This window comes from Cherax quadricarinatus, chromosome 1, assembly GCF_038502225.1.
Source record: "Cherax quadricarinatus isolate ZL_2023a chromosome 1, ASM3850222v1, whole genome shotgun sequence".
Taxonomy (NCBI): Eukaryota; Metazoa; Arthropoda; class Malacostraca; order Decapoda; family Parastacidae; genus Cherax; species Cherax quadricarinatus.
In genome coordinates this window covers 91,627,358-91,652,827 of record NC_091292.1, presented here as the reverse complement: position 1 = coordinate 91,652,827, position 25,470 = coordinate 91,627,358, and the positions used below count along the sequence as shown (strand labels likewise).

General features: G+C 36.6%; 1 protein-coding gene across 4 annotated transcripts in view; it reads right to left on the bottom strand.

Moving 5' to 3' along the window:
• The window catches only part of LOC128686058 (SRRM2 protein homolog rsr-2), a 350,784-nt gene that overhangs the window by 43,110 nt on the left and 282,204 nt on the right, over window positions 1–25,470 (bottom strand). For all 4 annotated transcript variants that reach the window (XM_070083996.1, XM_070084003.1, XM_070084014.1 and 1 more), the window contains 3 exons: window positions 24,184–24,240; window positions 11,587–11,724; window positions 5,275–5,356 (listed from right to left, as the gene is read on the bottom strand). In XM_070083996.1, coding sequence (XP_069940097.1) covers window positions 5,275–5,356; window positions 11,587–11,724; window positions 24,184–24,240 — 277 coding nt within the window. The remainder of the gene's footprint in view (window positions 1–5,274; window positions 5,357–11,586; window positions 11,725–24,183; window positions 24,241–25,470) is intronic.

Genomic DNA, 25,470 nt, shown 5'->3' with positions numbered 1-25,470 from the left:
CCTTTATTTTACTCCACAAAATCCTTGAATTAATATATTTATGGTCCCTTTTTTCCTGCTAAAGCTTATCCTTCAACATTATTGCTACTCCTTCTTTAGCTCTAACTCTATTTGAAACCCCTGACTTAATCCCATTTATTCCTCTCCACTGAAACTCTCCCACCCCCTTCAGCTTTGTTTCACTTAAAGCCAGGACATCCAGCTTCTTCTCATTCATAACATCCACAAACATCTCTTTCTTATCATTTGCACAACATCCATGCACATTGAGACTTCCCACTTTGACAATTTTCTTCTTCTTATTCGTTTTAGTAATTATTACAGGAAAAGGGGTTACTAGCCCACTGTTCCCGGGATTTTAGTTGACTTTTACAACATGCATGGCTTACGGAGGAAAGATTCTTATTCCACTTCCCCATGGATATAAAAGGAAAAGTAATAAGACCAAGAACTATTAAGATAAAATCAAAGAAAACTCAGATCAGTGTGTATAAATAAACATGTACATGTATGTGTAGTGTGACCTAAGTGTAAGTAGAAGTAGCAAGACTTGCCTGTAATCTTGCATATTTATGAGACAGACAAAAGACACCAGCAATCCTACCATCATGTAAAACAATTACAGGCTTTCGTTTTACACTCACTTGGCAGGACGGTAGTACCTCCCTGGGAGTGAACGTGTCAGCAGATTAGTATATGAAATATGAGGTAAACCACAGAAATGAAGAGAGGAAAAAAGGTTGGTGTTGCACTGAGGTATCAGTGGAGACAAAGAGGAAATGCATAGAGGAAATGCATGAAGGTACCCACACTCTTATATGGGAGTGAAGCATAGGTTGTGAATGTTACAGTAAAGAGGAACCTGGAGGCAGTAGAGATGTGTCTGAGGGCAATGTGTTGCACAAATATTAGGCAGAGAATCTGTAGTTTGAAGATTAGGAGGAGGTGCAGAGTTACTTAAAGTATTAGCCAGAGGCCTGAAGAGGATGGAGCAAAATAGGATGACCTGGAGGGTGTACGAATCTCGAATAGAGGGAAGGCAGGGTAGGGGTTATCCTAGGAAAGGACGGAAGGAGGGGAGTCTACCTGGAGGGTGTTCTGGGGGTCAATGCCCCCATAGCCCAGTCCTTGACCAGGCCAGGGTTAAGGCAATTTTGTGTGTAAGGGAATTGGACATACACTAGGCATGTGCGAGCATGTCAGGAGTAGAGACAAATGGTTTTTTGGATTTGAAAAGCTGTTGGAGTGTAAAGGGATATTCAGGGAAACCAGTTAGCTGGACTTGAGTCCTGGAGGTGGGAAGTACAGTGACTGCACTCTAAAGGAGGGGTTTGGAATATCTGCTTTTTAGAGGAACATCTAAACTGTCATATGTACACACCTCTGGCAAGAGTGATAGTGTAAATGATGGTGAAAGTGTTTCTGCCTCGGTGGGAGACGACTAGTGTGTTAAAAAAAGAGTAGGCCATAGACTGCAATGCGTGATGTCACCACGACTATTTAACATATTTATAGATAGGGTTGTAAAAGGAGCAAATGCTAGAGTGTTGGGGGGAGGGGTGAGAATCTAATACAAATTGGGAATTAGCAGAGTTACTTTTTGCTGGTGATATTGTCCTTTTGGAAGATTCTGAAGACAAGTTGCAAAGGTTAATGGATGAGTTTGGGAGGATATGTAAAGGTAGTTGAAAGTGAACATAGAAAAGAGTAAGGTGATAAGGATATCAAACAAGTTAGGCAAGGAAAAATTGGCTGTCAGACTGGAGGGATGGAGTACAGAGGAAGTGCCTCAGTGGGAGATGACTAGCATATTAAAAATATATATATAATTTATTGTACATATATTCACATTGCATTTCTTTACACATTTAATGCAAGTACAGTGCTTCAAAACTAACAAATAAAAAGGTTCTCAAGCAAGAATGGGAGTGATGTGACCCTGTGTGAATTGGGTTGCAGTTATTTTAACCCTTTCCCCCTACTGTACTTCCCCTTCCCTCCCTTTCACCCCTATAGCAATTGCCTTTCCCCCCTTCATAATCACACCCCACAGTAGAGCACCAGCGCAGCACCCACTTGCTGCCATACTTACTTCGCGCGCCCCACTCCTACAAGGGTGCATGGTATGATAATAATAATAACAGTTTAACCACAGCTACGCTAACATGGCAACTAACCAATCACTCGATTACACTCATGATGAATAAAAATTATTATTTTTCTGCCATACTTAAGTAACTTATGTATATTTAATTCATGATTCATTTTGATAAAAAGTAAAAAAACATAGTCACTTCTATAATGAATATAATCGGTTTGAAATATGCCATATAAATGAAAACAGCATGTTATAGGACTTAACAAAAATATTACTTTTGGTGATAAGGCAACTGATGTGAGAATTCAGAGTAGAAAAAAAAAGTTGGCTTACCTCACAGCCACTAATAGCTTTGGTAAGTAAACCTTCATTAAGAGTTATATTTCAACTTATTCTAGTATAGAAAAATCTTATTAGAGACACTTTAATACAGATGTTTAACTTAATAACTGATTAACAGGCAATCCACGAGATAAGTGAATAATAAAATTTTGAGTATGAACGAAAGATGTATTGTGTTAAGACTGAGTATGAACGAAAGATGTATTGTTAACATTATGTCACTACTTTTTAGTTTATCCTTCAATGAGTGACATGCCAAATGTACAATGAATTACACTCATATGACTACAACATCCTTTACCCTCACTGTATGACATACAAAAATCATTAAGCTTTTAACTGTTTGGAAGTGAAATATACAATTTAGTATTTCTAAAATTTACCATAATTTTTCAGCATATATTTAACACAGTTATATGCAGTAACAACCTTGTGATGCTAACAGCAAATAAGTTGGCATAAAATTTATGCCACAAAACTTATACTGCAACAGAAAATATAGAGGCAAAGATCAGAGTGTGAGGCATGATTTTTATGTGAGGGAGTTATGACACATTGCTGCCAATACAAAGCTTAACTTATATACATTAATGATGTAAATACTGATCTTATTTACTGCACAATTATTAAGCCAATAACTGCAAAATGACTTATAAAAACAACTAAAATAATAATAATAATAACAATAATAATAATAATAATAATAATAGTAATGATAAAATTCTATATCCGCTAAGGGTTTGGAGAATCACTGCCCACATGGCTTGATCTCAGGCTGGTTCTCATAAAGTGAAAAGGAAATAATGTCAAAATCTACAGTGGATCCCCGGATATCGGCCAGTGTGGATATTGGCCAAATACAATTTTGGCCATTTTTTGGGCCAAAATTCTATCCTGGATTTCAGCCGGCAACTCACAAATCAGCCGTATTGGACGCGTCAGCCTGCCACTCTGCTGAATGTGAGAGTCAGTCTGGCTGTCTCTCGGTGAGTGAGCAACACAATGTGCATTCATCCAAACATTTCGTTATAATCCATTTTTTTTTTGTGGTTGTTTATTGAGTGCAGCTGCAAAATAAGCCACCATGGGCCCAAAGAAAGTTCCTAGTGCCAGCCCTTTGGTAAAGAAAGTGAGAAACACAATAGAATTCAGTGACAAAACTTTGTCCCACTTCAGGCAAATCTTAAAGATACACCAGAAACAGACCTCTCTGGGCAGTTTTTTTTTTTTGTTTTTGCAAGACAGGGGTGCAGTGACTCTCAAGCTGGTCCTAGTGCCAGTAAAAGACAAAGAAGGGAAATAACCCCAGATAGGGCCTTGATACCTGAAGTCCTTATGGAGGGGGATTCCCCTTCCAAACAATAACCCCAACTCCCTCTCCCGTCCTCACCTTCAATACACCAACAAGAGTCTTCAATAAAGGTAGGTAATGTTCATTTATCATTAAAATTTGTGCTTTATATTTATTTCTCATTGTTTTCTGTATGTGAAACTATAGTTAATCTTTAACCCTTAAACGGTCCAAGCAGATCGACGTTCAAATTCGTATTGCTACAAAAGTAGAATTACTTTTTTTAACATATTTTCAAATATAACAAAAAAAAAAATGTAGATAAAAGTTTTTTTTTACACGTTTTCACATGTAAAACAAAAAAAAAGATCTACATTTTTTTACATACTTTCAGATGTTGAAAAAATGTATATATACGTTTGAACCATTTAAGGATTAAAAAATGTATTTTTTGTTAATATTTTTGGGCATCTGGAATGGATTAATTGCATTTACATCAATTCTTATGGGAAATATTACTTTGGTTTTCGGCCTTTTAAGATTTAGGCCGACTTTCTGGAATGGATTACGGCCGAAATCCGGGGTTCCACTGTATTACGAAACATGGATATAAAGTGTATACTAAATATAAGTAGAAATTTATAAGTTTTACTTGCCATCATACATGTTCATGAGATAAAAAAAAAACTAGCAATCCTACCAGAGTGCAAAATGTTTAATAGGCTATCAATTTATACTAATACTATACAAGAGTAATATACATTTCTAAATGGAGCTTAAAGAGAATACATAATAAAATAATAATAATAATAATAATAATAATAATAATAAAACTTAAGTTCTTTATATTTTCAGTAACAACTTTTTTCCTATTACTAAGCAACACTTTTTTCCTGTTGCTATGCTTTTATAAGTTTACTTTACTTGATAATTCGTAAATAAGTAACTTTACCATGCTAGTTTCATTTCTAAGAGTAGATCACTCTCACTGCTGCAAGTTTGTCACTGAAACAATGCACAAGTACAACATATTGCACATGTTTAGTTTTATTTTAAAAATGCTAATCAAAGGCTTAATTTGATATAAACTTGTTTAATCGTTAACAAAAGCATGAATTTCATGCCATACAATTTTGATAATCCCAGGAAAAAAGCCTAACATAGATAACACAGTATTCAGTAGCTCAAAAGCTTCATGCTGTTATAATTTGAAGATACAGTATGTGGATACATTTTTCAATGTGAGAATATTAAAAAATCCTTTTTCTCGTGGATTGTCTATTAAAAATGTTCATATTGCTAGATCTTTCAGACTTGCTAAGATATCAAGGAGAAGCCCAAATGCTTTGCTGAGAGGAAGAATATGGAACAGTTCCAAGACCCCAGAAGATATTTTGTACTACCAAACTTAAAACATTGTAGGCCAAGCCATTTTATCAAACTTTATGCTATCTCTCATATCCATCCCAAATTCCTCGTTGTTCACATGACACTATCTATTAGTAATCCTACAGTTTAAAAAAGTAATTACTGGATAACGTACCTTACGGCGAGATTCTGATGTGTCTCGCTGAGCTGCTGGGCTTCGTGAACGTCGACGTTTGCTAGATTTGCTCCTCACAACACTGTAAGAATATTGCAATTATTATTTTGGGGGAGTGCTAAACCTGCTGGGGTCATACAGTACCTAAGGAAATGGGAGGTATTTGGGTGCAATCCAAGCGAAGGGCAGGTCTGATTCCTAGGATCAAGAGTTCTTTACCATCATCAAGGTAGGGTAATCTAAAAAAGAAGAAACACTTCAATCATCGTTCACTCTAGCACTATCTTGCCGATGACTGCTGATACTACGGTTCAGATGCTTCTACAAATTGCAAATATACCCACCTCTTCTTCAGAGTGCAGACACTGTACTTCCCACCTCCAGAACTCAATTCTGGCTAACTGGTTTTCCGGAATCCCTTCACAAAATGTTACCTTGCTCACGTTCCAGCTCATCAAGTCCCAAAAATTATTTGCCTCCACTCACTTCTAACTAACATATTCACACACACACCTGCTGGATGCCCGAGCCCCTAGCACACAACCTCTTTTATCCCCCCACCCCCCAACCTTTTCTAGGGTGACCCCTACCCCACCTTCCCTTCACTACAAATTTATAACCCCCCCCCCCCCCCAAGTCATCCTATTTTCCTCCATCCTCTCTAAATGTCCAAACCATCTCAACAATCCCTCCTCAGCCCTCTGGATAATACTTTTAGTAACCACTCGCCTCCTCCTAATCTCCAAGGTACAAATTCTCTGCACAATATTTACACCACACATTGTCCTTAGACATGACATCTCCACTGCTTCCAGCCTCCTCCTTGCTGCAACATTCACAAACCGTGCCTCACCCATACAAGTGTTTGTACCACCATGGATAACTTATCTTATCTCCACAGAAGCCTCAATGCACCACCCAGCTTTTTTTTATCTAATCAATTCTAAATTCTAATTCTAAATGCAGCAGCGAGGAGACGGTTGGAAGCAGTGGAGATGTCCTGTTTAAGGGCAATGTGTGGTGTAAATATTATGCAGAAAATTAGGAGTGTGGAAATTAGGAAAAGGTGTGGAGTTAATAAAAGTATTAGTCAGAGGGCAGAAGAGGGGATGTTGAGGTGGTTTGGTCATTTAGAGAGAATGGATCAAAGTAGAATGGCATGGAAAGCATATAAATCTATAGGGGAAGGAAGGCGGGGTAGGGGTCGTCCTCGAAAGGGTTGGAGAGAGGGGGTAAAGGAGGTTTTGTGGGCAAGGGGCTTGGATTTCCAGCAAGCGTGCATGAGCATGTTAGATAGGAGTGAATGGAGATGAATGGTACTTGGGACCTGACAATCTGTTGGAGTGTGAGCAGGGTAATATTTAGTGAAGATTACTAAAAAGAATAAGAAGAAGAAAATTGTCAAAGTGGGAAGTCTGAATGTGCGTGGATGTTGTGCAGATGATAAGAAAGAGATGATTGTGGATGTTATGAATAAGAAGAAGCTGGATGTCCTGGCTTTACGTGAAACAAAGCTGAAGGGGTTGGGAGAGTTTCAGTGGAGAGGAATAAATGGGATTAGGTCAGGGGTTTCAAATAGAGTTAGAGCTAAAGAAGGAGTAGCAATAATGTTGAAGGATAAGCTATGGCAGGAAAAGAGGGACTATAAATGTATTAATTCAAGGATTATGTGGAGTAAAATAAAGATTGGATGTGAAAAGTGGGTTATAATAAGCATGTATGCACCTGGAGAAGAGAGAAGTGTAGAGGAGAGAGGGAGATTTTGGGAAATGTTGAGTGAATGTGTGGGGAGTTTTGAATCAAGTGTGAGAGTAATGGTGGTTGGGGATTTCAATGCTAAAGTGGGTAAAAATGTTATGGAGGGAGTAGTAGGTAAATTTGGGGTGCCAGGGGTAAATGTAAATGGGGAGCTTTTAATTGAGCTATGTGTAGAAAGAGATTTGGTAATAAGTAATACATATTTTATGAAAAAGAGGATAAGTAAATATACAAGGTATGATGTAGCACGTAATGAAAGTAGTTTATTAGATTATGTATTGGTGGATAAAAGGTTGATGGGTAGGCTCCAGGATGTGCATGTTTATAGAGGGGCAACTGATATATCGGATCATTATTTAGTTGTAGCTACAGTTAGAGTAAGAGGTAGATGGGAAAAGAGGAAGGTGGCAACAACAAGTAAGAGGGAGGTGAAAGTGTATAAACTAAGGGAGGAGGAAGTTCGGGCGAGATATAAGCGACTATTGGCAGAAAGGTGGGCTAGTGCAAAGAAGAGTAGTGGGGGGGGGGTTGAAGAGGGTTGGAATAGTTTTAAAAATGCAGTATTAGAATGTGGGGCAGAAGTTTGTGGTTATAGGAGGGTGGGGGCAGGAGGAAAGAGGAGTGATTGGTGGAATGATGAAGTAAAGGGTGTGATAAAAGAGAAAAAGGTAGCTTACGAGAGGTTTTTACAAAGCAGAAGTGTTATAAGAAGAGCAGAATACATGGAGAGTAAAAGAAAGATAAAGAGAGTGCAAAAGGAGAGCAGATGATAGAGTGGGCAAGGCACTGTCAAGAAATTTTAATGAAAATAAGAAAAAATTTTGGAGTGAGTTAAACAAGTTAAGAAAGCCTAGGGAAAGTATGGATTTGTCAGTTAAAAACAGAGTAGGGGAGTTAGTAGATGGGGAGATGGAGGTATTGGGTAGATGGCGAGAATATTTTGAGGAACTTTTAAATGTTAAGGAAGAAACAGAGGCAGTAATTTCATGCACTGGTCAGGGAGGTATACCATCTTTTAGGAGTGAAGAAGAGCAGAATGTAAGTGTGGGGGAGGTACGTGAGGCATTACATAAAATGAAAGGGGGTAAAGCAGCTGGAACTGATGGGATCATGACAGAAAAGTTAAAAGCAGGGGGCGATATAGTGTTGGAGTGGTTGGTACTTTTGTTTAATAAATGTATGAAAGAAGGGAAGGTACCTAGGGATTGGCGGAGAGCATGTATAGTCCCTTTATATAAAGGGAAAGGGGACAAAAGAGACTGTAAAAATTATAGAGGAATAAGTTTACTGAGTATACCAGGAAAAGTGTACGGTAGGGTTATAACTGAAAGAATTAGAGGTAAGACAGAATGTAGGATTGCGGATGAGTAAGGAGGTTTCAGAGTGGGTAGGGGATGTGTAGATCAAGTGTTTTCATTGAAGCATATATGTGAACAGTATTTAGATAAAGGTAGGGAAGTTTTTATTGCATTTATGGATTTAGAAAAGGCATATGATAGAGTGGATAGAGGAGCAATGTGGCAGATGTTGCAAGTATATGGAATAGGTGGTAAGTTATTAAATGCTGTAAAGAGTTTTTATGAGGATAGTGAGGCTCAGGTTAGGGTGTGAAGAAGAGAGGGAGACTACTTCCCGGTAAAAGTAGGTCTTAGACAGGGATGTGTAATGTCACCATGGTTGTTAAATATATTTATAGATGGGGTTGTAAAGGAAGTAAATGCTAGGGTGTTCGGGAGAGGGGTGGGATTAAATTTTGGGGAATCAAATTCAAAATGGGAATTGACACAGTTACTTTTTGCTGATGATACTGTGCTTATGGGAGATTCTAAAGAAAAATTGCAAAGGTTAGTGGATGAGTTTGGGAATGTGTGTAAAGGTAGAAAGTTGAAAGTGAACATATAAAAGAGTAAGGTGATGAGGGTGTCAAATGATTTAGATAAAGAAAAATTGGATATCAAATTGGGGAGGAGTAGTATGGAAGAAGTGAATGTTTTCAGATACTTGGGAGTTGATGTGTCAGCAGATGGATTTATGAAGGATGAGGTTAATCATAGAATTGATGAGGGAAAAGGGTGAGTGGTGTGTTGAGGTATATGTGGAGTCAAAAAACGTTATCTATGGAGGCAAACAAGGGAATGTATGAAAGTATAGTAGTACCAACACTCTTACATGGGTGTGAAGCTTGGGTGGTAAATGCAGCAGCGAGGAGACGGTTGGAGGCAATGGAGATGTCCTGTTTAAGGGCAATGTGTGGTGTAAATATTATGCAGAAAATTCGGAGTGTGGAAATTAGGAAAAGGTGTGGAGTTAATAAAAGTATTAGTCAGAGGGCAGAAGAGGGGTTGTTGAGGTGGTTTGGTCATTTGGAGAGAATGGATCAAAGTAGAATGACATGGAAAGCATATAAATCTATAGGGAAAGGAAGGCGGGGTAGGGGTGGTCCTCGAAAGGGTTGGAGAGAGGGGGGTAAAGGAGGTTTTGTGGGCAAGGGGCTTGGACTTCCAGCAAGCGTGCGTGAGCGTGTTAGATAGGAGTGAATGGAGACGAATGGTACTTGGGACCTGACGATCTGTTGGAGTGTGAGCAGGGTAATATTTAGTGAAGGGATTCAGGGAAACCGGTTATTTTCATATAGTCGGACTTGAGTCCTGGAAATGGGAAGTACAATGCCTGCACTTTAAAGGAGGGGTTTGGGATATTGGCAGTTTGGAGGGATATGTTGTGTATCTTTATATGTGTATGCTTCTAAACTGTTGTATTCTGAGCACCTCTGCAAAAACAGTGATAATGTGCGAGTGTGGTGAAAGTGTTGAATGATGATGAAAGTATTTTCTTTTTGGGGGTTTTCTTTCTTTTTTGGGTCACCCTGCCTCGGTGGGAGACGGCCGACTTGTTGAAAAAAAAAAAAAATTCTATAGTTCACCACATCTATATAATACTCATCTTCCAACAAATCCACTCTCAAATATCTGAACACATTTATTTCTCCATACTCCCTCCTTTCAATCTGATATCCAATCTTTCATTACCTAACGTGTTTGTTACCCTCATCACCTTGCCCTTTCATATGTTCATTTTTAATTTCCTGCCTTTACATAATTTCCTAAATTTGTCCACTAACCTTTGCAACTTCTCTTCAGAATCTCCCAAAAGCACAGTATCATCAACATAAAATAACTGTTACAATTCCCATTTTGTATTAAATTCTGCATATTTTGATCCCACACCTCTCCCCAACACCCAAGCATTCACCTTTTTTACAACCCTATCTATAAATATGTTAAACAACCATGGTGACATCATGCATCACTGTCTAAGGCCTACTTTTACTAGAAGAAAATTTTCCTCTCTCCTACATACCCTAATCTGAGTTTTACTATCCTCATAAAAACTCTCTTTATAATACAGTACGATAAATAACAGACTAAACTGTTTGTTTCAGTGATCATCCAGGGTAAACAGAAACATAATGCAATCTACTGAGTTGAAATACTGAGGTATGTGATTATTATATAGAGTACTGTACAGGAATTTGTGAAATGTTGAAAATGAAGAAAAGAAAAGGATGCATATAGATGAGTGTGTGAAGGAGCAAATGTTTCACTTAATATATTCATTAAACATCAGAGGTTCAAAAGTGAAAAACATATAGAGATAAAGATGTATAAACAAACAATCTGAGGAATATGCTTCATGTTAGAAGGATAAGCAAAATAAGGCATGATGTTTTGGGAAGACTATAACTTATAAGATTGTAAAGTGTGTACCATAATGGTATGGATATAATGAATGGGTAGTAAAGTAAATTCATACATGAAAATGTGAGTCAGGAAAGAGAGTATAAAGAGAAGCAAGTGGGCAGATATGGAATGTGTTCTAAACACTGTATGTATATGAATATCATAAAAAAATAAGGTATTAATCAAAGAATAATGTTAAGTAGAAAGGTGGTAATATTCCTTGGAGGAAATATGAAAGCATTAAATGTCATCATGGATTGTGAAACATTAAATGCCTTTCAACCTTGACATATGAAAGAAATATGTGATTATTAAATGGAAAATAATAAATAATATAAAGACATTATGACAAAGCAGAAAGTTGAAAAATGTGGTGTGGTGTTGTTAGGTAAGACACATATGCAACAGTTAGACAACTTTATTCCGAAACGTTTCGCCTACACAGTAGGCTTCTTCAGTCGAATACAGAAAGTAGGCAGGAACAGTAGAGATGTGAAGACGATGTAATCAGTCCATCACCCATCGTCTTCACATCTCTACTGTTCCTGCCTACTTTCTGTATTCGACTGAAGAAGCCTACTGTGTAGGCGAAACGTTTCGGAATAAAGTTGTCTAACTGTTGCATATGTGTCTTACCTAACAACCTGTCGGTATTGTATACCATTTTGATGTTCGTGGTGTGGTGTTGAAGAGTTTACTGAAACTTAGCAATACCTCATAACTCTTTTCATCTGTAGAAGGAATACATAGATGGTATTACAGGAACTCATCAGATATTACACTCTATTTTAATGAATTCAAAATATATACTTGCCTATCTGAATCTGAGCCAGATGAAGATGACGATGAAGATGAAGACGATGAAGAGGAGGTAGAAGAGGAGCGATGTCGCCTCTTAGATTTTTCTCTTTTCTTCTTCTTATCTCGCTTCTTACGTTTTGGTGACTCGCTCCTGTAATGTGATATGTTACATATTATTAAAGGAAAACAAAATATAAATTCTATGTTTCATACTCACCTTTAGTGAATAGTAACCAAACAATCAAGAACAAGCAAACATGCACACTCAGGTACACACATGTGCACTCTGCAGACACACACTTTTACACAGACAACAGTAATGAGTGACCCTACACAATGTTACTTTTGTTTTTGCACTGATGTGAAGCTCATGGAATGCCACTGTGAAAGAAAAAGATCAATAGTACAGGACTCTCAGATTAGATGTTGATCTAATAATGATCCTAATTCTATCTTTAAAACAAACCCAAAAATAGACATGATTCTATAAAATAAAAAATAAAAATAATCACAAAATACATACTTGCTTCAATACTTCATTGGTAAAAAACTGTTACATTTATCCAAGAAATATACTACTTGGAAAGTATCTTAAGAATTGTTTTCACAAAATATTATAATAGTCAAAACTCAACACTATATGGAAGCAAGGTCTCTTCATAGAATCATGCTATACTTAAGGAGTATAAAAGAGAAGTCTAAAACATAAGACATAACTAAAATCAACTCATGGACAGAGAGGTAATGTGTTTCTGGGATGAATTAAATTTGAATTGTTCAATGCTCAAGTAAAAGAAAATTAAAGAAAAACTGACTATAATAGAAGACAACCAAGGTGGTACCACTCTGTCCATCTGCCAAGTCATGCAGAGGAGGTCAAGCCACTGAACTTACCATCACCATAGGGGACTTATACACTGTGCAATTACCCTGCTTATGTAACTGCATTCAATGACTGACACTGCTTGGTTATTGTGAATGACTTCAAACATGAACTTATTTCACCACTTTGTAATTACAAATTAAGATGTTTTATGAGCACAGTGAATGGAAAAATAAATATATGTTCTTCACTGAGGGTATCATAACATTATGATTATTATCAGCATTATATTTAAAGAATTGGTATATTTTGTTTAAATTACCTTTATGATTAATTTAACAATAAAAAATTAATACAATTCTAAATATAGGAATAATGATTTTTGCCTCCACAATAACCTGAGCACAACACTGGTGGACCAAACTGTCTGTCTTTGTCGATACTAAAATTCTGACGGTAATTGAATGCTTAGTCACTTGGAAATATTGGCAAACATTGATGGTGAGCCGTGTGTTTTACCTTGCTTATTACCCTGGTAAAGGAAAGACTTGGCAAGGAAAAAATAAGAAGATATCACATCATTAGTGTGTACTTAGTATTTCACCACTTGCAGATAAAACACTTTGTAAATATATATATATATATTTATATGTTTCATATATGTAATACAACACATGACAACACATCACATCCTTAGGGGTACATATTGATGGAAATAAAATATGATTATGTTTGTAATACTCATGCATTAATACATGTACTTTACATTTTTGTTGTGGAAATATCCTAAGTAGAAAATTATGGCCAGTATCACTTTATTTTATTATGTGATATGGTAATTCTTTAGTTAAGATGTGTGTCAAATTCATCTTATTAATGCCTTTTACAATAACTGTACTGACAGAGGCAAGCTATCAAAAAATTTTGTTACATAACAAATCTGCTAATAACTGGAACCAAGAAGTTGATACGGTTAAAAGGCTAATATAATTAACAAAAGATGCTATATGCCAAGGAATAAATATTGCTGTCCAATCATTCTTAAACTATGAGCCACATTCAGTAACTGCACTGAGTCCATTAATATACTCTCAACACATTCTAATGCATCAAGTAACACCCACAATTTGTTTAACAATATTCTCTATAAATTACATCAAGCACATTATTTATTAAAGCATTTTGCTTCACAGTAAATAATGAGTACACACCAGGGACTTGTTAACCATGTGGTAAATAAATACACTGTTTTCATGCACGAGAGAAATAAATCCATACAACCGTCAACTTTGTCAGAGATGGACTCCGTATCACAATAAGGTGCAAATTTGAAATAAAGTACAATTTTAACTTGACTTTCATACTATTTCAAAGGCAAAAATCACTTTGAAACATTAGCCAAATGTATAACAGTCATGTCTCTTTATCTTAATAATTATTAAGAAAGAATTTCACTATGGGAAGCTAAACACTACAAGTTTAACAACTTCAACAAGTTTAACCCTTTCAGGGTCCAGAGGCCAAATTTCAAAGGGTGCACCAGTGTCCAAGAATTAAAAAAAAAAAATTTTTATTTTTTCTTATGAAATGGCAGAGAATCTTTTTCTGAAGGTAATAAAACAAAAAGTACGAAATTTGATGGAAAATTGACGAAATTATGCTCTCACGAATTCTGATGTGTCAGCGATATTTACGAATCGGCGATTTTGCCGACTTTGACTCCCATTTTATGCCAATTACATTATTCCAGTCGACCAAATTCTTAGCTATTTCACTTGTATTACTTCTATTCTATCGATTGAGCACAAGAAATCACCCAGTTAACTGTTTCAACTACAAAATAAAGTGATCGGAAATTGGTAATTTGGCCAATTTAACACAAAGTTCAAAATATTCCAATTTCAAAATAGGGTCCAGAATAAACAATGCAGGCATTCCTGGCACTAAACTAACATTTTCTCTGCTCATTAGTTATGTTTTCAGGCTTTACAAATGAATTCCATTTTGATTTTTTATTCACATAATGAATTTTTATTCAAACCAAAAAATAGAAGATTTACTGTTATGCAATATTGTAATAATTGTATAAATATCATCATCACATTTGTGAATGTATATTAGACCCACCAGCTGGCGTGTATTAGACGTGTGAGGTCGTTTGTTTACTCTTGAACATCGACAAAAATTTAACATTTCCACTACTCTGAGCTCATTTTCAAGCCATTTCCAGTATGAAAACCAATCAAAATCATCTCTACTTCTATAATATATCTTCCATTCTATCAAATGAGACCAAGAAATCGCAAATACAACTATAAAAAACATACGAAAAAACACTGCAAAGTCGCTGTTTTAATCGAAAATCATGGTCTCAGTTTTTTCTCTCATTATACGCTGTGTGCTGCAGGATTTGTTTTATATGGTGCACACACCACATAGATGTATTCTCTCATATCTAGGCCCAAATTTACCACTCACAGCTTATCAGAGTGAGCTGAGCTCATGGTGTAGATCTACGCACGGACCCTAAAAGGGTTAACACAAATTATCTCCAGAAGACAACCCTTGACACATACCAGTTCACTGTTAGAGTGGGTAGCCACAAGTGCTGACAAAAGATTGCAAGCAAACTTTGCATAGTTCAATATTAATGTACGTGTAAATCACACAGATAAGTGCTGTTTAGACCTGTGATGTAAATTACCATTGTTTGTGAATGCTGGTGACTGATGAGAAAAATACCAAAGAAAGATTTGTGGTGAAGGATGGCGTTTGAAAATGACAAGAGGCCACCATGAGACTGCAACATTCATTAAAAAATTGAGGTGTTCCTTGCTTTCATACAAAATTTTACAATGAATATGCAAGTCCCACAATTTTTTCGGTCCCATATATACTTGAATTATATAAAATACCTGTATCACAACAATTACAAGAAGGAATATTGTGCATTACTGTAACATTCAGTGCATGATACATTATGCTATAGTGCATTGTGATTATTCATTCCATGCCTTATGATTGGTTGACGTGTGTTGTAATTCTACAATTTTTATGCATGCCAGTGATATAAAAATATAATAAAGAACAAAAATAATGTGAAAAGACAATAAAAATGTTGGGTGATATTGCAGTGGAAGTGAAAACACGTGCTTTTTACTGATATGACATGGAGTAACATCCACCAATGCATCAATCATATAATATGCTCTAAGTACAATACACATTTCTGTGCCTTCTTCTGTGATGTCTACTCAAGACTCAGTCCTAAATTGTTGTACATGCTGGTGACTGACAATGAAAAAACAGCAAAGAAAGAATGTTAAGATGAGAAAGAGAGGGTGACAGATGACATCACGAGGGTGCCACCACTGCAAAATATTTATGAAAAAAGAAATTACTGCATTCCTTACTTTACTATGCTATTATATAATGAATATGCAATTTCTTTATTATAGGATGATTAAATTAAATAAAATTCCTATTGGTATATAGAAACAGCTACAAGAGAAAATAAATATGTGCATTTCTAGCCTAACCCAGTACATGTACTTTATTCACCATACAGTGTACAGTATAATTTATTACTCTGCAATTACACATCTTAATGTCTTTTACAGTGATATATTGACTGAGGATGTAATCCTACACAATGCTAACTACTCTACTCTTCATTTACATTTTTGAGGAAAGGGAAAATTCCCCTTAAGAGCTTTTTTTCTTTCAATATGCCGGCCATCTCCCACCGAGGTAGGATGACCCAAAAAAGAAACACTTTCACCATCATTCACACAATCACTCTTTGCAGAAACACACAGATTTGACAGTTCAGATGTCACTCCAAACAACAAATATCCCACACCACTCTTTTAAAGTGCAGGTATTGTATTTCCCACCTCCAGGACTAAAGTCCGGCTAACCAGTGTCCCCGAATCCCTTCACAAAATATTACCCTGCTCACACTCCAACAGCTTGTCAAGTCTTTATTTGGTATATATAATGAAAATTTTCTGTGCCAGTCCACCCTTTGTGAGAAATAAAAAATCAGGATACTGTTTTCCTGCCATTCTCAGACATAGGAGGGTGGTTTGGAGGTGTCAGAGTTTGGTGGAAGGCTGTAAAATGACACATATGCCTATGCTTGACATTGTCACATTTCTTCTATCAACTATTAATTATAAGACTAATTTAGTGATGAAGCCTCTACAGGCTAGTATACCACCTCTTATAAGTATACTTAGGTTACCGTAGTTTCTGGCATATAAGGCGCATGACAGAAGTATCATAACAGTAAATCAGTAATCATATTCAAGAGCTAATTACCCACTTACTTTATGCTAAAGTGTAGCCCAAAGCCTGATCTTAACCATATAAGGAACAGGATGATTTTCCAAGACTTTATGTGGGAAAAGAAGTGTGCCTTACATGCTGGAAAATATGGTAAGTTAGATATAGAGCAATTTAGCTTAGTATCTACGATTACTTTATCTTAAGCCTATACAAGTGACATCAGGGCACCCACTTGTACCACCCACCAGTGTGTGTGTGTAGCACCCACACTTCAGTCACCAATAGGCCTGTGTACTGAAGAGAATGAACCCTTGCAAGACCAGGTCTTCTACATAACAAGCTAGAGAGGGTGACTTACCCTCCTAGACTTGTACAGCGAAGAATACTAACATTTGCTAATCACATTACAAATGTAAATAAGACTACCCTGCACTGTCACATTACGTAGCAACTTTGCATCACCTGGCTTCATGCCAGGTGATGCAAAGTGACTCATATATGTATCTCATAAGGTTTGTAGATGAATGGTTCAGAGAACCGACAAGTTGATAAATTAGACACATGTGCAACACTTGTGTATCTTTATTGAGGAAATGTTTTGCTACACAGTGGCCTCATCAGTCCATACAAAGGAGAATGGTGAAGAACAGGAGGAGTTCGAGGTAATCAGTCCCTCAGCCTTGAGTCGATGTAGTCAGTCCATCAATCTTGAATATAACATATGTGCAAAGAAGTGGCTTATATACTGTAGGCAGGAGAGGTGCAGCAGTCATAGGTGGTATCACATTTGACCAATGTGGAAGTAGGTCATGCCCAAGGATTAGGCAAGTGAAGAATTCCCTGTATTAAGATCCCAAGATGTTGCTGTGTCAGACAGGAATCTTAATAGAGGGAATTCTTCACTTGCCTAATCCATGGGCATGACCTACTTCCACATTGGTCAAATGTGATACCACCTACAACTGCTGCACCTCTCCTGCCTACAGTATATAAGCCACTTCTTTGCATATATGTTGTATTCAAGATTGATGGACTGACTACATCGACTCAAGGCTGAGGGACTGATTACCTCGAACTCCTCCTGTTCTTCACCATTCTCTTTTGTATGGACTGATTAAGCCACTGTGTGGCAAAATATTTCCTCAATAAAGATACCCAAGTGTTGTACATGTGTCTAATTTATCATCTCATGAGGTTCCTAACCGAAGTTAATAACCTACAGACCTCACACATCACAACAGCAAGTGCTTGTTACCAATACTACTGAATGTGTATTTATTATGTATGTTAATAAGTACTGCCCATATGTGAAAGGATCTACCCACTCTCTTCAGTGTACCAGAGATACAACTTCACCCAGGAATACACACTGCCCTGTGCAGAAAAAGAGGTAAGACATCCACATTATCTGTGAATAGGATGGCAGGTCTTAGACTAGATTCAATTAATGGCCAGATTAAATAATTTACTGATCAGTCATACACACACACACACACATAACCCTCTACTCTACACACTCCTGGCCATAATGGGGGGTTTGTGATAATGAGACCCAACTGTACTACAAATGCAGATTATTACATATAATATAATCTTATCATATAACTATAACTTAATTTCTTCCATTAAGCACTGATGCATTTCAGCACTCTAGCTTATGCTATGAATATACCCATGATAAATTACATAAAATTAAAAACAAATTTGCTTATTTAAGGTCAAAAGTTTGCTGTCAACTTATCAAGTTACGTATTTAATTAGATCCTTGAATATTTTAATACTAATTAACCTAAAGAACCTTTAAACATTTTTATAAAATTACAAAGCTACTAATAATCTAAACATTCATTAGTAATAATCACACTCTTACACATTCAACAAGGTGGATGTACGCATTCTCTCCAGCTTAGAGAAAGGACGACAATTTCTACCTATTGTGGTGAAGGGAGTAAAGTAACATACACTCAGTGGACACATTATTAGGTACACCCTTCTATTACTGGGTAGGGCCCCTCTTTGCCCCCAGAACAGTCTGAATTCATGGCATGGATTCAACAAGGTGCTGGAAACATTTCTTAAGAGATTCTGGACCATGTTGACATGATAGCATCATGCGTTGTTCTAGATTTGTCAGCTGCACATTCATGCTGTGAATCTTCCATTCCACCACATCCCAAAGGTAAATGCTAAATCTTGACCCTACCATCTGCATGTTGCAGCAGAAGTCATGATTCATCAGACCAAGTGAAGGTTTTTCAATCTTCAACTGTCCAGTTTTAGTAAGCCTGTGCCCAATGTAGCCTCAGTTTCCTGTTCTTAGCTGACAGCACTGAAACCTGGTGTGGTCTTCTGCTGCTGTAGCCCATGTACTTCAAGGTTCAATGTGTTGTTTGTGTAGGGATGCTCTTCTGCATACCATTGTTGTAACACATGGCTATTTGAGCTACTGTCACCTCCTGTCAGCTTGAACCAGTCTAGCCATTCTCCTCTGACCTCTCTCATTATCAAGGTATTTTTACTGACAGAACTACTGCTCATTAGACGTTCTGCATTTTACACACCATTCTCTGTAAAATCTAGAGATTGTTGTGTGAGAAAATGCCAAGAGATCAGTAGTTTCTACGACACTCAAACCACCCCATCTGGCATCAACATTCATTCCACATTCCACAGATCACATTTCTTCCCCAATCTGATGTTTTGTCTCAACAACAAATGAACTTCTTCATTGCTGATTAGATATTTGTATTAATACACAGGTTTACAGTGTACCTAATAAAGTGATCATTGAGAGTATGTTTCATGGTGTCCCCTAGGATGTTAAATATATACAGTACTATACTGGTTTAAAAATATTTTATTTGAGGGGCCTTTATGTGGATTTTATGATAAAGTAGTAAACCAAATATCAGCATGTAAATGCTGAGAACATCCAGTCAAAAGGGATGAGTATGACTTAGCACAAAAAAAAAAAAAAAAAAAAAACTCATGAAATATATAAAAACCTTGGAGGAGTATAAAAAACTGAAGATTGTTCTGCATGAATAACAAAGCAAAGGACTAAATTAAACAAACTGGTACAGCTAGCTCATGATACTACAGAAAATGTCAACCAAAGCTTTGAAAACGAGACAAAAAGAACTATAGAAATATAAAGCCAATATGGAAGATAACAATGCTAAAATAAACAGAAAATTTAAAAAAAAGAACAGCAGGTGGCATTAGCTAAGAAAATTACAGCTAGAAGCAACAACAGTTGTGAAATAAAAGGATATACCAAATAATTCTAAGCTACTGTGGGAACCGTGGAAAGAGAAAAGACTGTTATTGCTTTTGGCTGTGTTGAAAGAGAAACAACTGAAGATTAAACACAAAGGAAGAAAATTGCATTAGTGAGATAAAAAATATATGGGAAAATTTCAGTATTTATGACCATATAGTGAGCTACAGGAGAATTGGAAAACATGAGGAATAAAAAAATAGGCCACTAAAAATAAAATTCACACTGTTAAAGCAGAAGAAGAATAAAAAGAGTTTTGTAATATTTATTGGTATGAATATGGAATTAGCCAGTTTATTCCAAAAAAAAATAGGCACAAGAAGAAATATTGAAGAATGGTTTAATAGAAGGTACTGGAGAGCTATGAACCAACATAGAAAGCAGACCAATCCAGAGATGTATCAGATACATAAACAAACCAGAAATTAATACACAAATGTAAAGAGGAAGAAATACAAGAATTTTAATAAAGGCAAAATGGAAACAAATCTTTCATCCAAGTTTATAAAAAATAAAGTAAATGTTAAAGACTGAAGGGGAGGATAAAATGTGCAAGGTGTTAAACAGAAATCCTCAGTGTATGTTTACAAAAAAATTATCTTATATGTAGCAGATTTAAAATCCATACAGATAACCGAGTTTAAAAAAATACTGAGATAATAAGAGGATGTAATTATATAGGCAATTCAAGTGCTAAACCCATAAAGGTCATACAGCGCTACATTGATAAGATGGCTGATGTGAAGAAAAAGAGGAAATATGAAAATATATAAGATTAAAGAATAAAGAATTTTATTTAGTACCTTCAATATGGATAACAAGCAGCCACAGATATAAATTAAGAAAAAAGGGAGCAAAAATAATGCCGAGCAATTTTTCATTATAAATGAAGTGGAATAAGAATGAAAAAATTTGAAAGAGGAAGTGAGGTTATAACTTGGAAATTTTAGAAAATTATAAAATGAACCTATTAATGAAGATGAGACACCACAACCATAGTTGTGTCCCTGAAGCTATAAAAAGTAATGAATAGGTAATTATTGTTTAACATCAGAGACTTAAAGTTTCTCAAACTTTCAAAGGAAAACATCACAGAGAAAAAATAAATATTATTTAAATATCCATTTATCGAACTGCACCCTAAAAGCAAAAACAAAAAAACTTCTCGTGGTAACTGACTTACCCTTCAGCTAATTATGCTAAAACTTGTGATGTTGTATTCTCATGAGTAAGTTAAAAGAATTAGTCATTTACTTATGAGGAATGGCAGATGTCATACCTGTTGAAATATACAATGCAGGTTCATATAAATTTAAGACTACAATATCTCAAAGTTTGCATTTGTCTCTTTGGTAGTGATGGTGGCTTATTTATCAGGAAATAGAAAAAATGTTTCCTGACGTGGATTTTTGATGACCCGTTAATGGTTAAGCCTCACTCAAAAGTAGGTTTCACATCCCATTTAAAAAGCAGAGGATCAGTACCTAGTAGTGTCCTATGATGATGATATGCTCTTGGGTATCCAAAAAATCTTAGAGTAAAATTCAGAGAGACCTGCTGCAAATTGCTTTCTGTGAAAATAAAATGATGTCTATGTTGTGAAGATTAGATATTATAGAAAAAAGAATTACTAAGAATCATGCAGGAAAATGAAGATAAGCATATACTGAATGTAAGTACTGATTAGCAAGACTTACATTCCATCTTATGTCCATGAAACAAAGAAAATATGAGCAGTCTTGCCAGAGTGCAAAACAGTTAACAGGCTTTTGCTTCACACTTGTGTGACAGGAAGGTGGTACCTCCCAGGGTGGTGATTGTATGATGTAATGGTGGTACCTCCCACAGTGGTTGTTGTATGACAGGTTGGTGGTACCTCCCAGGGTGTTGGTTGTATGACAGAATGATAGTACCTACCAGGGTGGTGGTTGTATAACATAATGGTGGTACCTCCCAGGGTGGTTGTTGTATGACAGGATGGTGGTACCTCCCAGGGTGTTTGTTGTATGACAGGAGAGTGGTACTTCCCAGGGTGGTTGTTGAATGACAGGATGGTGGTACTTCCCAGGGTGGTGGCTGTATGACATAATGGTGGTACCTCCCATGGTGGTGGTTGTGTGACAGGATGGTGGTACCTCCCAGGGTGGTTGTAGGACAAGATGGTGGTGTCTCCCAGAGTGGTGTTTGTATGACAGGATGGTGGTACCTCCCAGGGAGGTTGTTGTATGACAGGATGGTGGTACCTCCCAGGGTGGTGGCTGTATGACATAATGATGGTACCTCCCACAGTCGTGGTTGTATGACATGATGGTGGTACCTCCCAGGGTGGTGGTTGTATGACATAATGATGGTACCTCCCACAGTCATGGTTGTATGACATGATGGTGGTACATCCCAGGGTGGTGATTGTATGACATAATGATGGTACCTCCCATGGTCGTGGATGTATGACATGATGGTGGTACCTCCCAGGGTGGTGGTTGTATGACAGGATGGTGGTGCCTCCCAGGGTGGTGGCTGTATGACAGGATGGTGGTACCTCCCAGGGTGGTGGTTGTATGACAGGATGGTGGTGTCTCCCAGGGTGGTGGTTGTATGACATAATGGTGGTACCTCCCAGGGTAGTGGTTGTATGACAGGATGGTGGTACCTCCCAGGGTAGTGGTTGTATGACAGGATGGTGGTACCTCCCAGGGTGGTGGCTGTATGACATGATGGTGGTACATCCCAGGGTGGTGATTGTATGACATAATGATGGTACCTCCCATAGTCATGGTTGTATGACATGATGGTGGTACCTCCCAGGGTGGTGGTTGTATGACAGGATGGTGGTACCTCCCAGGGTGGTTGTTGTATGACAGGATGGTGGTACCTCTCAAGGTGGTTGTCTGTCTACCAACCTTCTACCTCACCTGATCTATGTCAATATACGTATTCTGCTGAATAACATAAAAAATGCAACTTAATTATATTAAAACTATTGAAGTTTTCAGTGTACAGCACTGTATATAAAAAATACAGTAACTTGTGAATAGTGTAAATGTTAAGAATTTCTGACCCTTGACCATTATGTAACAACACTGTACACTGCAGGATTTCTCATTACTACACATTTTCCTTCTTTATCAAAACTAATGACGAGAACCATTTATTTACTTTTTTTTCTGGTACAACTTACTACCTCGTACTGCACCAAGTGACCACATATACACTATATAATTTTTTCTTTCAATTAATATATTTAAAGGGCATTCTACCAGGCTTAAGTTAAAAACATAACTTACACGAAATAGAGTGGAACCTCGGTTTTCGTATGCCCCAGTTTGTGTGTAAAACTATAGTTATTCTCTATAAAAATGTAATTTTTGTTAATATTTCCCATAAGAAATAATGTAAATTCAATTAATCTGTTCCAGACACCCAAAAATATTAACAAAAAATACATTTTATAGAGAATAACTATAGTTTTACATACAAACTAGGGCATATGAAAACTGAGGTTCCACTGTACTAATACCAGTAATTTTTTATACAGCATACAAACGAAAACTTACGCCAACTGATGTGCATAACAAAAAAGGAAAAAACTGTATAATTTCTGTATTTTTTAAGTGCTCATGGCACTGACAGCATTATTAAACTTAAATATTTATTTCAAAACTCTTCTTAAAGTATGTGTGAATAAAGAAATTTTCTTAAACATTGAGACAAGAATAAGTTCATCATTAATATCTTATGACTGAAAGATATGTGGTCTATCATGAAAAATATTCCTTCTACAAAACCCTAATGATTTAAATTGCATTTTATCTGTATTTCAAATATAATAAATATCAAATAAGCAACTCAAAGAAATACACTTCTCTCTTTAGTAAACAGAACTTACATTAGAAATGAGCCTGTGAATGAGAGTATTGCCAACTTTTGTTATACTTAATTTTAGTTATGACCTGTGTTGAGAGTAAATTGCCTCACATGTGCAGGGCTCCTGAATACCAGCCTAAAACGTGTTGAAGGAAATGTTTTAATTTACAATTAACTGACGACAAGTTGCTGAAATGAATTTCAATCTAAATCTCTAAGGTTGACCATTCATATCAAAACCTTCAAGTCAACTTTGAAAGCACAGTCAAGTCATATTGCTGTATCAAGCATCAAATCTGACCCTAAGGAAGACTGGAAGGTTGCCAGATCCTAAAAAATGTTTGAAAGCTTACCTGCTGCGTTTGCTCTTCTTGGATTTATGTTTTTTACGAGATTCAGCACTCGAAGACCTGAAATGTCAATAAAATAAATATTATTTTTATTATCACACTGGCCGATTCCCACCAAGGCAGGGTGGCCCGAAAAAGAAAAACTTTCACCATCATTCGCTCCATCACTGTCTTGCCAGAAGGGTGCTTTACACTACAGTTTTTAAACTGCAACATTAAAACCCCTCCTTCAGAGTGCAGGCACTGTACTTCCCATCTCCAGGACTCAAGTCCGGCAAGCCGGTTTCCCTAAACCCCTTCATAAATGTTATTTTGCTCACACTCCAACAGCACGTCAAGTATTAACCCTTTGAGTGTCGACAGGCCCTCTCAGAAAATCGTTCTCAGGGTCGGCCAAATTTAAAAAAAAAAAAAAAATATTTTTTCTTATGAAAAGATAGAGAATCTTTTCCCCATCATAATGACACAAAAATTATGAGATTTGATGGAAAACTTACGGAATTATGCTCTCGTGAAGTAAGCGGTCTCGGCGATGTTTATGCATCGGCGATTTTGCCCAATTTGAGCCCCATTTTCGGCCAATTCCACTGTACTAGTCGACAAAAAACATGAATATTTCGCTAGAACTACATTTTTTCTATTGAATGAGTGCAAGAAACCACCCATTTACCATTTTCAACTATCCAATACAGTGGTCAGAATTTAGCAATTTTGCCAATTTCACACAAATTTTAAAAAATGCCAATTTCCGAATAGGGTCCAGAAGAAACAAGAAATACATTCCTGGCAATAAAATGACATTTCCTCTGTTCATTAGTCACGTCTCAAGGCCCCTCTTACATTCTTTTGCTTTCCACTTTGAATTTTTATTCTCACGAAAAATAGAAGATTTACTGTTATGCAGATTACTGCATTAGTGTAAAAAATGGTATAAATCATATTGGCGCACTTGCGAAAGAATGTTAGACTCACCAGTTGACGTGTATTGGACGCTTGGCATGATTTGTTTACTTTTGAACTTTGGTAAAAATCGAACATTTCCGCAACTTTGAGCTCAATTTCAAGGTACTTTTCATTGTAAAACCAGTCAAAATCATCTCAATTTCTGTGATATGCCTTCCATTCTATAAAATGAGACCAAGAAAACTAGAATACAACAATAAATACCATACGAAAATACAGTGCAAAGTTGCTGTTTTATGCCAAAAAAACGGTCAAAGTTTTTTTTTTCTCATTATGCACTGTGTGCTGCAGGATTTTTTTTATACCATGCACACTGACCACATAGAC